The sequence below is a fragment of the Terrapene carolina genome, unplaced genomic scaffold (genome assembly GCF_002925995.2).
Source record: "Terrapene carolina triunguis isolate 2854851 unplaced genomic scaffold, T_m_triunguis-2.0 Scaffold193, whole genome shotgun sequence".
Lineage (NCBI taxonomy): Eukaryota > Metazoa > Chordata > Testudines > Emydidae > Terrapene > Terrapene triunguis.
The window spans coordinates 2,752,846-2,767,276 of NW_020664544.1; the positions used below are offsets into that span (position 1 = coordinate 2,752,846).

The 14,431-nt window shown below is 65.6% G+C and overlaps 1 protein-coding gene across 1 annotated transcript in view; it reads right to left on the minus strand.

Annotated features, from left to right (window-relative positions):
- Positions 1 to 619: 619 nt before the first annotated feature.
- Positions 620 to 14,431, minus strand: part of RAPGEFL1 (Rap guanine nucleotide exchange factor like 1) — a 23,427-nt gene continuing 9,615 nt past the window's right edge. Inside the window, exons 2-15 of the mRNA XM_024205206.3 lie at positions 13,245 to 13,323; positions 12,106 to 12,256; positions 11,530 to 11,627; positions 11,053 to 11,165; positions 10,198 to 10,365; positions 9,318 to 9,415; positions 8,279 to 8,401; positions 7,385 to 7,563; positions 6,841 to 6,931; positions 5,774 to 5,824; positions 4,745 to 4,832; positions 4,035 to 4,099; positions 2,280 to 2,334; positions 620 to 1,641 (exon numbers count right to left, since the gene is read on the minus strand). Of these exons, the coding sequence (XP_024060974.1) occupies positions 1,517 to 1,641; positions 2,280 to 2,334; positions 4,035 to 4,099; positions 4,745 to 4,832; positions 5,774 to 5,824; positions 6,841 to 6,931; positions 7,385 to 7,563; positions 8,279 to 8,401; positions 9,318 to 9,415; positions 10,198 to 10,365; positions 11,053 to 11,165; positions 11,530 to 11,627; positions 12,106 to 12,256; positions 13,245 to 13,323 (1,484 nt within the window). The 3' untranslated portion in view covers positions 620 to 1,516. The remainder of the gene's footprint in view (positions 1,642 to 2,279; positions 2,335 to 4,034; positions 4,100 to 4,744; positions 4,833 to 5,773; positions 5,825 to 6,840; positions 6,932 to 7,384; positions 7,564 to 8,278; positions 8,402 to 9,317; positions 9,416 to 10,197; positions 10,366 to 11,052; positions 11,166 to 11,529; positions 11,628 to 12,105; positions 12,257 to 13,244; positions 13,324 to 14,431) is intronic.

The window sequence follows — 14,431 nt, forward strand, 5'->3', positions numbered from 1 at the left end:
TCCCATCCTACCAAGGGGCACGATGGGGTGGGGGGTTGGCTTCATCCCAGGTGAAGAGTCTCTACTGTAGCAGTGGAGGGTGGCTGGGGGCCAGGGCAGGGCCATGCTTCAGGGCATGAGTGGATCCGTGGAGCGGACAGGCAGGGTTTAAAGGCAATGGGGTTACACAACTGCCCTTAGCACTGGCCCAGGCAGACTGGGGCCCCTGCCCTTGGCATAGGTAAGCGAGGGGTAGAGATGGGGGAGAAGCTGGGGGGCAAGGGGAGTCTAATGGGGGAAAGAAACCCAGCCCCAGAGCGCTATGAGGGCCACATAACCCCCATGGGGGGCTCTGCCTCCCCTCCCCCTGCTGACCCATGTAGGAGGTTCAGGAGGCTGTTGAATGGATTTAGGGCTCTAGCTCCAGTGCCTCCTGCTTTCCACTCCATAGGTCACAGGTTCAAACCTCGCCTGTGTCAGTTACCAGGGCTGGCTCCAGGGTTTTTGCCGCCCCAAGCGGCGGAAAAAAAAAAAAAAAAAAAGCCTTGATCGCGATCTGCGGCGGCAATTCGGCGGGAGGTCCTTCGCTCCGAGCGGGAGTGAGGGACCGTCCGCCGAATTGCCGCCGAATAGCTGGACGTGCCGCCCCTCTCCGGAGTGGCCGCCCCAAGCACCTGCTTGGCAAGCTGGTGCTTGGAGCCGGCCCTGTCAGTTACTGCAGCCAAACTCCTAGGGACCAAGTCACCCTGGGCGGGCAAGCGGGCGGGGACAACCCATAGCTTTGAAACTAGGGCGGGGGAACCCATAGCTTTGAAACTACAGGGAAGTGCAGTGCCTTCAGCAGGACCAACTCTGGGGGACAGAGCCAGGGCTTCTCCCCAGCACCCCAATGCTGCTTCCCCTTAGGGGGGCCCTTTGCATTCTGACATGCACTCAGAGCGCCCCAGCAAGGGGCTCAGGGTCCCAGCGCCCTGTCCCTCTGAGAGCCGGGGGGTGGGGGGGGAGGTTGGAATCACAGCTGCTCTGGCTGGGGGATGGAGGAAAGGAGGGAAACACACACGGGTGGGAGAAGCAGGAGGGTTGAACCCGAGAAGAGAGAACAGGAATGGGGCGAGAGGGATCTGGGACCCAGGGGGCACAGGTCCCCTTTGTTTGCCAAGGGGAATGCTGATCCCCACACCACATGCAGCCCCTCACCCCACCTGGCTCCGACCCACCCCACTGGCACCCGGCAGAGGGGACAGTGTCTCCTGCCCATGCCCTGGTCCCCCAGACAGTGCCCTGGGCGCCTGGCCCAGCTGGGCCGGAGTTTAAAGCTAGACCGAAAGCCGGTCCCGGCCCACCCCGTCTGCGCAGCAGGGGTCGCCCCCCACCCCCGATGGGGAAGGGCCACGTGTTTAAAGTCCAGCCGACTCTGTAAACCACAAAGTGCCGCGGCACCAGGCCCCGTGTCTCCCCAAGCACAGGGGCGTCCGGCGAGCCGGGGCCGGGGCCGGCCAAAGTGCTGTAGTGTGACGGATCCAGCGCCCCCCGGCTGTCACTGGCTGCTCGCCTCCAGCTTGTAGGAGAGCTCGAAGAGCAGGTTCTGATTGTCGATCACCTGGAACTGGCGCACGTAGGCCTTGGTCTGCAGCTGGCTGGGCGACGCCTCCAAATCCAGGCCTGCGGGGGAGGAGACGTCAGGGCGCACGACCCCAGAGCCAGCAGCAGGAGGCGCTGCTCTGCCACCCCAGGTGGAACTCAGCCAGCCTGGCTCATGCCCGCAGGAGGGAGGACACCGGGCTGCTAGGTGCCCTGGGGCTAAGCATGGCGTCTGCCAGCCGGGCCCTGGCACAGGTGACCTGACCGGGCCACCTGGGACTAGGGCGACCAGACACCAAGTGTGAAAAATCAGGACAGGGGGTGGGGGGCAACAGGAGCCTATGTAAAAAAAGACCCAAAAATCAGGACTGTCCCTATAAAATCGGGACATCTGGTCACCCTACCTGGGAAGCTTCCCTGAGAAGCAGACAGGCCGGCCTGAGTCGGCTTTTGCACAGGTTTATGGCACGGGCAAAAGGTCTCTGCCGGTTGGAAGGTGGCAGCTTTCATTTGCTCCCAGGCCGGGCAGGCTTCAGACCAGTAAACCAGAGGCCAAGGCCCCGCACTGTGCTGCCAACCCCCTCAATCACCCTGGCTGCCAGTCCTGGAGCCCCCCCAGGCGGGATCTGCAGTCTGGGGAAGCAGGGAGCTCCATGGGGTAATGACGCTGCCCTTACCCTTCCCTGGAGCGCAGCGTGGGGGGAGACGCTCATACTCACACAGGGGCCGGCTGCGGTACTTCCGGATTGTCCTCACTTTTTCGGCGATTGAGTGCTGCAAAGGAAGGCAGCCAAGCGGTTAACAGGCTGGGCGCTGGGCTGGCCCTGGGGCAGCCTCAGGACCGTGTACCCAGCCCCCCAGGAGCCCAGCCAGGTACATAAGCGAGACCGGCAGTCAGGGCAGGAAGCCACCCAGAACCCCAGCCTGGAGAACCCCCTGGAGACCCCCCCTCATCCCACAAGGGACAGGCGCTGACTCTGGGCCCACCCCAGGTGCCCGATCCAGCTGGCGCTACCCCTGCAGGTGTGTTAAACAACAAACAGCTGGTCTAAGCCCTGCACGCACAGGCCAGCAGAGGGTGCTAGACACCCCAGCCGAGACAGACAGACAGACACACCCCCCCACCCGCAGGGGCCGCCAGGTGCGGGCGGGGGAGGGGATTTGGACCCAGCTGTTGTTTGTCTCTCACAGCACCTGGAGCTCCACCAGTGCCAGGAGCAAGGCTGGCTCTGCCCCCCCCGGCCCCCGTCGTTCCTTGGCGCTGCCCTACAGGGGCTGGGATCTGCAGGTCGCGCCAGGGAAATTCCACCCCGGGGTCAAGTTAGCGAGACCTGGGCCCAGGTTTCCTACAGGGGGCGCCCGGCTCCGTGGGTGAGGGGGAGCTCTGAGCCCCAGCCCCTCACGCAGAGCCCAGCACAGGGCCAGGCGGGGGCCAGGCCGGTGAGACGCCCGCCCCGCGCTCGGGCGCAGGCTGAGCCGGGAACCCCGGGGTGCTGGGAACAGCTGGATCGAGCGGCCACGAGCAGCCGATCCACAGGCAGGGACGAGGCTTCGAGGGGACAGGACAGTGTGGGGTTTGGTCATGCCATGCCCGTGCCCGGGGGGAGGCTGCCCGGGTTCATTGTGGAGGCAGAACAGGGGTGCCGTGGGGGGAGGGGATCTCTCAGGCCAGCCGCCCCCCACTACGGGCCAGGTGGGGGGAATTCTGCTCTGTGGTCAATCGGGAGCTGCCCCGTTTACCCCAGCACAGGGGAGTCGAGCTGGCCCCGAATCCCCCAAGGGCGGCGGGCGCCCCCCAGGCTGGCCGTGACCCGCTCTCTGTGCCGAGCAGCAGCCCAAGGACCCCATGAGCCGAGTGCCTGGCACGGCCCCGGAGGGGCTGCGGGAATGAGTGCGTCGCCATGGCAACACTGGCTCCATGCGGCAGCATGCAGCCCCCCCCCACCCCGCCCCCGCTGGCTGCGACACTCCCCCCCCTCCCCCCCCAACGCTTGCGCCAGGCTGAATATTGCATGAAGGATGTTCCCAGGACAACACCAGTTAATCCTGGGGGGGGGGGGGGGGGTTCAAGAGCTGGGGGCTCTGCCACCTGGGGTCCCATCCAGACAAAGGCAGAGCTCGCTGCCCTGCGGGTCTGGTGCTGCGAAGCCCCCCACCCCGGCCTAGACACCAGCTGTTCTCAGAGCCAGGCCAGGGGCTTGCAATGGGCACACGGGGCCATCGCCATCTCTGCTATCGGCCTGCTGGGTGACCCTGGCCAGGTCCCGTCCCCACTCTCTGCCTCAGTTTCCCCTCCCACCCTGTGTGAGCTCCTTGGGGCAGGGACACACTCGGTGCAGAACACACGTCACAAAGGGGAAGGGCCTCGCCAAGGAAAGAACCCATGTGTCCTGGCGGATGAAACCCGCTGGGGAGAACTGGATCCGGGGGTCTCTTCCTCCAGGAGGCCGGGGGGGGGGGGGGGACACACCCCCCAGCTTCTCCACATTCACCAGCCCATCCAGGAGCGTCTTGCTGCCCTCGTGCACAAACGTCAGGTCTGGGGGGCAAAGGAGGAGGGACAAGGTGAGCGCAGGCAAGACGGACTCTCTCCTCCCCCTCCCGGGCGCTGTGCTATCCTGGGCCCCAGCTCCTCCCCATGGGCACCTGGCTGGGAGATGCCCACGCCCTAGTCCATAGCCCTGCAGGCAGAGGGATTCCCAGGGCTGCTGGTCACAGACTCTGCCTGAGGGCAGGACATGGCCCCTAAGTTTCAGGAATCCTTAGTGTCCCGGCGCTGAAATGCAGCCCCTTCTGGGGCAGAGCGCGGCAGCTGTCAGGGCACAAGGGAAAATCCCGGGTGGGTGGCAGCGGGGGGAGGGAGGGGTGCAGGCAGGGCTCACTGAAGGTGAAGGGAAAGCGCCCCCTACTGAGCCCTGGGCCCCGCTCCCTGCAGCACAGCTGGGGAAACTGAGGCACGGAAGAGGGAGGGGAGTTGCCCAAGGTCACCCATGAGACAGCAGCAAAGCTGGAAGCCCTGTCCAGCAGTCCCCCAGCTGTAACCACTAGGCAATGCTTTCCCTGCACGACGCGATGCCGACACATGGGCCCTCGGCTGCCGGGATTGGTTCCCTGCGTGGCCATGAGCCCTCTGGGGAGGGGGCAGCGGGGAGCACCTCCCGGGAGCCACAGGCCCACGGCTCACCTTTCAGGATGAGGGGCACGAAGGGGATGAGGGGGGGGTTCATCTTGGAGAGGACTTCCCGGTAGGTTTTGTGATTCCGGCAGGGGTCCTGCAGGGGCGGGGAGGGAGGACAGGTCAAGAGGGGGTGCTCCGGGGGACCCCAGCCTGGACACCCAGTGGGACCCCAGAGAGGCCGCACGAGGGGCTGGGCAAGGAGAACCAGGCCTGGAGTGAACCCCGCAGGGACCCGGACCCACCCGGCTGAGCCTCCCCCACACCTGGCCGTGCTGAGGTACATGGGACCAGGCCGGCGTCAGCCCCATTAGCACCCACGGCTCCACTCTGGGCAGCCGGCCGGTGGCTAGATCACAGTGTTGGCAAGGCCCAGCCCCCAGCGAGGGGTCTCCAGCCGGCCGGCTTGGCACAGGAACACGCCGGTTCCAATCCCCCGGCTGAGAGCAGGGCCCGAGGGGTTACCCGGGGTGCCACCGGGTATGTGCCAAGTGCTGTGTGCTCAGCACGGGGGGCGGGGGGGGAACCCGCCTAGATCCCTGATACTCAGACCCGCCCCCCATGCTGAGCGAGGCGGCAGATGCAGGCCGGCATTGGGGGCAGGGGGCGCGAGGGCTGGGCTGGGAGGACGGTTCCTGCCGCGGCACCAAACGTTATCCACGGCAGCCGGGTACATGTGATGTGCACTTCCCGCCAGGCTCCCGGAGCTCCCAGCAGGAGGCGCTGGGGGGCTGCCGCTCACCTCACCCAGCGCGGGGGCAGGGTCATTGACCGGCCAGTCCCCAGCCCCTCCTCTCGGCTGCGTCCTTGGGCTGCTGGTTAACTCCGAGTGGAAATTCCCGCTGGGAGCCCCCGGGAGCGGAGCCGCAGGGGAACGTTTCCACCCCCCACCCTGCCCCTGTGCAGGTGCCAGGTTACCCAGGTACCCGTGGGTGCCCAGTCCTGCCCCCCCAGGACCTTGGCACAAGTGCAGTGAGCCAGGGATGCCGTTCCAGCCCCCGCCCACTCAGCCCGGCCCCCCAGGGGCGAGGGTCTCACCGTCAGAGTCTCAAACTTCCGGAACAGGTTCTTAAACTTGCCCGGAAGCTTCTGAAAAACAAAAGGAACCGTGAGTGCCCGGCCCCGGGGCCAGGTTCAGACCCCGCCGCCTAGCACCCCCGTGCCAGGCAGGTCACTGCGTGTGCCAACCACATGTGCACTGGGGGAAAGGTGCCACCAGCTCAGGCTGGCACACGGGCACCATGGGGGACTCGGCTCCGTCACAGGGCACCATCCCTGGGCAGCGAGGCGGAGCGGGGTCACCGGTCCCCAGGAATGCGCAGCTAATCCCCCGTCTGGGCAGGGCTCTCATGTGCAATGGGCCGGGCCCTTGTTAGCAGAAGGAGAGGCCTGGGGTTTATTTCCTGGGTTTGTTTACTTGGAGGGAGGAAGAGGAAGATAAACAGCAACCAGGATCCCCACACGCTTTGCAGCTGCAGAAGGAACCGTTTCCCGCAGCACTGAGATGCAGCCACCTCTGGAGTGGACCACGGCAGCTGCTTGCACAGCCGCGGAGCAAGGCTGCATAGCTTCTCCAGGCAGGGAGGGCAAGGCACTGCACACTCAGCTGAAACCACGGGGGCAAGGCCGGGTGTAGGACAGGGCTGGAATTCAGCCCGGGCATCAGAGTTAAAAGCCAACTCAGCTGCAAAGGGCAGTCGGCAAGGTCTTGAATGCCTCCAAAACAGTCCCAACCTCTGAGAAACAGCAGCCCGGGCCCCCTAGCACCACGCTCGGGTCAGCACTGCCTGCCAGGGGAGAGCGCCCCCTATGAGCCCCCACCCCGGTCCCTGGAGCACAGCGCCCCCTAGCGCCACCCTGGGGCATTGGGGTCAGCACTGGCTGCCAGGGAAGAGCGCCCCCTATGAGCCCCCTGGGTTCTCCTTAGAGGTCTCCCTCCCAAGCACAGCCCGGGCCAGGTGCCATCCATGACGTGAGGTCACTGCCAGTCGGGGCAAGGAGACCTGGCTGGCTCAGATGGGGGATGGGGAGCCCCACCCTGACCGACGGGGGGTCCCAAACCCTGGCCCAACAAGCAGAGACCCACGCTCCCGCTACTCCCTTACCTCCCAGGTGAGCCGTAACCGGCTGACGGCCGCGTTGTCCAGCCCCATCACCACGGCATAGAAGGACAGCATGTCCTGGTTCTGCTTGCAGCTGGGAACACGAAGCAGGAGGCTCAGGGGCCAGCCACTAACGGGTTAAAGGGGAGAGAGATCCTGCCACCCAGCCCGGCGGGAGGGGTAAGGGGCACGCAACCTGCAGCCCTCCAGCTGGGCAAGCTCTGGGCATTGGGTCATCAGGACCCTGGGGGCAGGTAGAGGGCAGCCCCATGACCAGCCGTCCCCTAGCACTCCAGACCCGGCCCTGGCGGTGCCAGTCAGGGGCCCGGCAGCCTCCTGCCGCAGCAGCGGCGACATCCACACCTGCCCTGCCTTACACACTGTCCCAGCTGCCCACGCAGGAGAGGCCGGCTCAGCGCCTGGCAGCGCAGAGCTGAGGCCGGGGACCGGGGGACTGGGACTGCAAGGGGGGGCCCTGTCCACTGCACCTGCCCCAGCCCCATGCAGGGCCCCTCGGTCCCCGCGGAGGGCAAGACGCGGCACTCACATGGCTGCGATCTTGATGAACTTCTTGAGCAGGTGGGCGCGCTTCCCCAGCGACTCGCACAGCAGCATCTCCGTGGCCACCCAGTGCTGCACCTCGCTGCAGCGCTGCAGCAGCAGCTCCAGGTTGGCCGTCTCCCGCCGGCCCCGCTCCCCGTGGAAAACGTAGTCCACAAACTCCAGCTGCAAACCACGGGAGAGGGGCACCGTCGGTGTCGCTCCACACCAGTGCACCACAGCCTGAACCCTGAGCTCCCACCGGTCCCCCAGACCCCTCCCCTGCCCCATCCCGTACAGAAAGTCTTAGCAAAGCCCCAGCGCCCTACACGCTGCCCCGTCAACTACCTGCCCAAGGGATTCTAGGCTCTGTAGCACAGTGATCTCTGGCCAGGACTGAGAGCGAGCGGCCACTTAGTGCTGGGCACACCTGTCTTCTGGGAGCTTGACTGAGACCCGCCAAACTCACGACACGTATGGGCCAAATAGCTGTTAGCCAGGAACAGCATTTGCGGCCTGCCGGCCTAGGCTGGCCTCAGACCAGCAACGAGGAGCAAAGGCCCCATCGTAGTGCTGGGCACCGAAAAGAAAAGCAGTTCGACCCCGTGGAGAGTGTGGTGCCAGTTTCCATTTCTGTGCCAAAATCTCCGATTTTTGTTGACCCGGCCAGACCACTGCTCCTGTTTGCAGTGGCCAGGTTCGGAGCCTACAAAAATGTGGAAGAAATTCTTCAACAAAAAATGGTGGGGGGGAGGGAGGGGGGTGTTTTTATCAATTTTCTTTTGCAGGGTTAAAAAAAACAAAACAATTCCCCAGCATGCTCTGCTCCGTATCTCCTCCCCCCGGCCCCCCTGCGCGCAGACTTGGGACGTGCAGGCCCGGCCAGCCCCTCCGACCTCACCTCGTGGATGCAGCGGAAGAGTTCCCAGTGAAAGGCCGTCATGTGATTGGCTATTTCCTCAGCCTCCACGCGGTGGATCTCGGTGTCGCCCGGCGAGACCTGGATCTCCTCAGGCAGCGGGACCTGTGGGGCGGGGGGAGACTTGCCATGAGGCTGTAGCCTTAGGCTAACTGTGCGGAGAGGGGGCAAGGTGCCCAGGGTATTGGCCTCTGTAGCAACCCCCCCAGTGGGAATGTGGAACTGCACCCGTGGGAAAAGCTGCTGCATTCAGGGAGGGGAGTTCCTCCCCCCACCCACAAATGCTCAGAAGGGGAGAGAACCACACAGCTAAAGCGACCAGACCCCAGTTTAACCACTTGCTCGCTCAGCACTGACCCAGTAACCCAGTGGCTCTGCGGCCATATGTCCCTGGTACAAGGGCACCTGCATGGCTGCCCCCTCGACGTACCACCAAGGGGCCAGTGCTACATGGGGACTGCAGCGAGGTCCAGCACTCAAGAGGTTAATGGTGGCACTGTTGGGAAAGGAGGTATAGCCTAGTGGTTAGATCCTGGGAGCCCTTTAAGATTTCCTGATGCTTTTTGCAAGTGTCGGGACATTGACCCCAGGGCCCTGGCCTCATCCCAACCCCGGGGACTCTGCTTTGTCCCCTGCAGCTTCAGCTGGATACAGGATTTCTAAATTCCCACCGTGCACTGTTGTGCCAAGCAGCTGCCATCCCACACCAGAGGTGGCTGCATTTCAGTGCGAGCGCAGTGATCTCAGGGTTAAGCACTGGGATTCCCCTTCAGGATGACCGAGAACCATGGGAGACCAGCGACCCGTCCCCAGGGTCAGCAGGGGCGGGGATGACTGGGATACCGGGGGGTTGGGGGGAGGAAGAAATCTGCCGGAGCCCCGCCAAGGGGAGGGCCAGGGAAGTAAAACAAGCAGGATTCTGGGCACCAGCATCCCTAGCCCCCCTCTGGCTTGTGGCACAGCTGGCACCGTTTGGCTCCCGTGGGCGGCCCCTGGCGCCGTGCCTGTGGGGGGCTCTCACCAGCGACTCAATGGCGTCCTTCGCGCAGGCGAAGAGGTGGCTGTTGATGCCCAGCGTGGTGAAGACGCACTCCTCGCTGGGCTGCAGCACGGCCTTCTCTGGGGGCAGGAGAGACGGGGGCTGGGGTCAGCGGTGTCCAGCGCAGCTCTCCCAGCCACGCTGCCCTGGGGGCTCAATCAGTGCCAGTCTCTCTGCTCATAAGGGGGGCTGCCTAGTGCCCAAAGGTTTGGGACCTGCCAGACTCGCTGCCCCTCAGCCAGCAAACGAACGGCCATCAGGCTCTGCCCCCCGGCCGGGAATGGGGAGGGGGTGGCGGCAGGCTCCCCCCGGGGCCACATTGCTCTGGGTCTGTATCAAGGGGCCTCTCGGAGCTACCAGAGCCTTGAATGCCCCAGGCGGGGGCTATTCCCCCACCCACGAGCCGGCGGCAGCCAGGGCCAGCCGTAAAATATCCTTCCTGCCCAGAGCCCCCGGGGCAGCGGGCCTCTCCTCCCCACAGCCCCCTTCACCCGCGTCTATCCAGGGTCTGCACCAGCCCATCAGCCGGAGACGGCAGAGGTCTCGTGGCCCCTGTGCCCAGATAACCACGCCGAGCGCCCCCTACTGGCACCAGGGGAGGACACCGTTGCAAGTTCACTGGGGCGGGGGCCACGTTCTGCCCAGACCATGGGGACGAACGTGGTTCTGGCTCAGGGCATCGGGCAGACCTGGAGGGGGCTGGCACATCCTTGGTTTGATGCACAGCAGGTAGCAAGGGGCACCGATGCCAGGCCAGACCCTGCCCAGTAATGGCCCTCCCAGCCCCACGGGAAGCAGGAACATGCCTTGCACTGATACCCCTCGCCCCCCCCCCCACACTGTGACCCCCTAGGCCAGTCACCTCCAGACGACGCCACCGCCACCAGGGCGAGGGCTTCCTCGCGGGCGCTCTGCTCCTCCGAGTACTGCAGCTTCTCCGTCACCGCGGCCAGGATGTCCTGCACCGAGGCCGAGAGGCGGCTGCGGATGGTGACGTAGGAGTGGTCGGGCATGTACACGCGGCAGAAGACTGCAAGGAGACAGACGAGGGAGGGGTGGGGGGGCTGCTGTGGGGGTGGAATCTCAGCCATACCCCCTTGTCCCATCGCCGGCGCCCCCCGGTGGGAGCGGGCAGCAAGGTCCTGCTCTCGTGAGCCTGCGGCCATACCACCCCACTGATGGGCATGGGGGGCGCGGCCCCCCGGCTGGGGCTCTGCTGGCAGGGTCGCCTGGGGGCTGCTATTGGATTGGGGCGGGGGGAGATCAGACATGGGGGCAGCAGACAGTTCATTCTCAGCATCACTTTGCACCCTCCCTCCCAGGCTCCCAAAGCGTTTCCTGCAGCCCGGCCACGGGGCTGATCCCCCACTTTACAGATGGGGAAACTGAGGCACAGAGCGGGGAAGGGACTTGCCCGAGGTCTCCCCGCACTACCCAGTGGGGGCAGGGCCCACATTTTACACCCCCAGCAGCCACTCTGGCAGCTCGCCCGGAGCCTCACCCAGAAACTGATGCGATCATGGTAACGAATGCAGGCAGCAGGATGTCCCCCCGGTGCCAACCACCCTCCATCGGGGGGCAGGAACCGGTGCTGGTGACTGGGGCCAAGCAGCTACATCCTCCCCCGCGGAAGGAACCCAGGCGTCCTGCCTCCCAGCAGGGAATCGGATTCTGCTCGCCGTGCCCAGCCGGGCACTCGGACCCTCCCCACACTCACTCTCATCCGAGCCCCGGAAGGCCACCCGGGTCTGGAGGCAGGAGTCGATGCGCCGGAAGTGCCGGAAAAGGGGCTTGACCTGCTTGCTGGGTGGTGGGGTCTCCTCGGGCACCCTGCAACCGAGAGGGGGCAGGTCAGGGAAAGGGGCAGGACTGTAGGGGAATAATGCCCTGGGGAGGCTGGGGGGCTGCAGAGTGGGGACTAAGCCACACTGGGTTTTCACGAGGCCCTGGCCCTCCAACAGAAATATCTTTGGGTGCCATCTAGTGTCCCCCAGTTGCCACCCCTTTGTGCCCTGGTCTGGGTAGCAGCACCGCGCCGGCCATCGCTGGCAGGGCCGGCTTAAGGGGGCCCTGAGCCCGGATCGGGGCCTCTTGGCGTTACCGTAACGCTGCTAATAGCGAGGCTGCAATTGCAGGGCCGTGGCTCAGGACAGTGCGGCCCCGGTCAGCCTGGCGGGGACCCTGTGTCACTCACTTGAGCTCCACCGTCTCCACCAGCTGGTGCAGTCTCAGGATCTCGTCTTCCAGCTCCGGGTAGAGGGAGGCGTCTTTCATGATCAGCAGGTAGAGATCCTGAGGGGGGAGGGGGGTCTTAGGCTGCGCGGCCAGCAGGGCTCCCCCAGCTCAGATCTGGCCTGGCACTGCCCTGAGATACTGGGGAACAAACCACCGCCCCGCCCCCGGCCATGCTCAGCGCAGGGCCCACTTGCAGGCTGCTGAGTGAGTGGCTTGCAGAAATACGCGGAGAGACAGACTCCCTGGGGCCGGGGGTCCTGGGGTATCGGGGCCCCACACACAGTGGGGGGGGGGGATTAAATCCACTAGGCAGAATCAGGGCAGCCGGGGGGTGGGGGAGCGTGGAGCAGCCCAGAGAGTGATATTGACCAGCCTGGCCGAGCGCAAAGGGTTAATCAGACGCGGGCAGCGAGAATCCGACGACTCCCCCCCCCCCAGTGCACGCCCCGGGCCCCCCCGCCCCGGGGCGGGCCCCCCCCCCCCTCGGGGGCGGGGCGGGGGGGAAAACCCCCCCCCCCCCCCGGCCCCCACGCACCTTGATGACTTTCCCAGCGCTCTCCTCCTCCTGCAGGATGCCCTTGTAGGTCTCCAGGAAGTGCAGCAGCACGGTCAGCACGGCCCGCTTCCTCGGGAGCGCGTCGCTCTCCTCCCAGCCGGGCGAAGGGCCCCCCGACGCCAGCAGGAAGGTGGGCACGGGGTTAAGGGAAAAGAGACCAGGGAGCTGGGGGAGGGGAAAGGGGCTGAAAGTCTCCCCTGGGGGAAGAGGGGCAACGAGCGCCCTGGCTAGTGCAGCGAGAGAACCCTGCGGCACCGGACACCTGGGTTCATTTCCCGGCTGCCCCCCGGGCACAGATGAGCTCAGCTCTAGAGGCGGGTGCTGAGCGCCCCGGGCCCTGCTCTGCATCCCATGGGTCCTCAGGTGGGGCAAACGGGGTAACCCCACGGGGAGAGACGGCGGGACAAGCGCCTGAGGGAGCTTATGTGAGTTTCACTCGAGCACGCCTGGCCCTGCGCAGGGCCCGGAGATGGGGCCCGGACCAGGGCACCCGGCTGAAGCGAAGGGCGAGGCGGGACACGCTGGCTCCTTCCACCCCCTCTCTCCTGGGCGACTGCTTCCCGGTCACGCCGTGAGGGGAGCCATGGGCGTCCCGACCCGGCCCTGCCTGGCGTCGCTGTCTGCACGGCCCGCGCTGGCACATGGGCAGCCTGGCACGGGCTGAGGCCAATAAATGTCAGCGGGCCGGTGCCGGTGTGCAACCCGATCATAACCAACCGGCCCAGCCCCCGCCCCGCTCGCTCTCAGGAGCGAACCAGTGTGCCGGGCACAGCTCCTCCCAGGAGACCCTACAATAACAAACCAGCTTCTACCCGCCGTGGAGGAAAACAAGTATTCACCCCACGGCATTTCCGGTTCGTGGAAATCACAGCCAGGGTGTGGCCGTGTCCGACGTCCACACGGCGAGCGAGCACCACCGGCTGGAAGCAAATGGCTGGGCAAAGGCGCGCCCCCAAGTCCGGCCCACAGCGGGCCCAGCGCATCTTCCCCCCTCGGCTGCGGAAAGGGAAGAGGTGAGATGAGTCCCGGCCAGGCGTGAAGCCGATCAGACCCCCCCTGCCCCTTCCCACTGCCCCCAACCTCCTGGAGGGGCCCCCGGGGCCTTCCCCGAAGGATATCGCTGGTGCAGCTGCTGCAGCAGGTGCTCGGTCGGCAGGAAGAGCGAGTGAGTGAGGATGACGTCGTCCAATAGCACGTCTAGGAGAGAGACAGACCCGGGTTGGGGGCTGCGTGGGGCAGGCGGGCGGCGCTCTGGGCCCACGGTGCCTGCTGCCCTGCCCTGCCGGTGGCACAGCTGGGCCACGCACATGAGGGCACCCACTGGTGGATGCACCCACACTGTGAGCACCGCGTTAGTCAGAGGGAATTGGCCCCATCCCTTCCCCCGGGGGGGTAGTGGGTTAAGCGCACGTGTTCTTGCACATGCACACACACACTGCCCTCGCACACATACATGCTGCCCTTGCACACACCAAGACACGTGCCACCCTCACACACATTGTCCCTCACACTCACACGTGCCGCCCTTGCACACATGGTCCCTCGTGCACACACACACCTGCATCGAAGCTATTTACAATCGCTTGGCCTGTGCGGGGGCTCGGGTGAGACGACAGGGTCAACACTGTTGCCGGGGGTCTCTCCCGGGTGCCCAGGGCCGGGCTCGTGGCTCGGGGAGCTGAGCCCCTTTTGCTACAGGATAATCTCACGTTGTCCTTAACAAGGGTGGGCTGGCATTGTTAGCCCTGCTGGGGAAACTGAGGCACGGGCCGTGGCGAGGACTCGCTCAGTCCCAGCATCATGCATAGAACCAGGCGTCCTGTCACCCACCTCCTGGCGCCAGCGATTGGGCAGCAGTGCCCAGTCCCCGCTTTCCCCAAGGGGCCGGCCCGGAGGGGCAGCGGGGGCAGCCCGTTCGGTCCCTGACCTGCCGGGATGCGCTGGTATCGATCCCAGGCTGTCCCCATGCCAGGAATGCGGTGACTCAGCCCCTGCACATGGACTCTGCCCCCCGCCCCCGCTCTGACCTCCTCCCCCACGCCAGGGGCCAGCAAGGGCTCGGCACCCATGAGCCATTCCCCCCCCCCCCGCTCCTTAATCCAGTCCAGCCCCCTCGCCAGGCCAGCCCCTGGCACGACCCCAGGGAGCAATGTCAGGCGATGCCAAAATGTCCAGCACCCCCAGCAAACCTGCAGACCCCTTTGTCTATAAACGAGTCACCCCCCCACCTACTTCCTACACCCCTGTATACCTCCCACCCCTTATATCCCCACCCAGCCCCTTCATACCCCACCTCATATCCCCC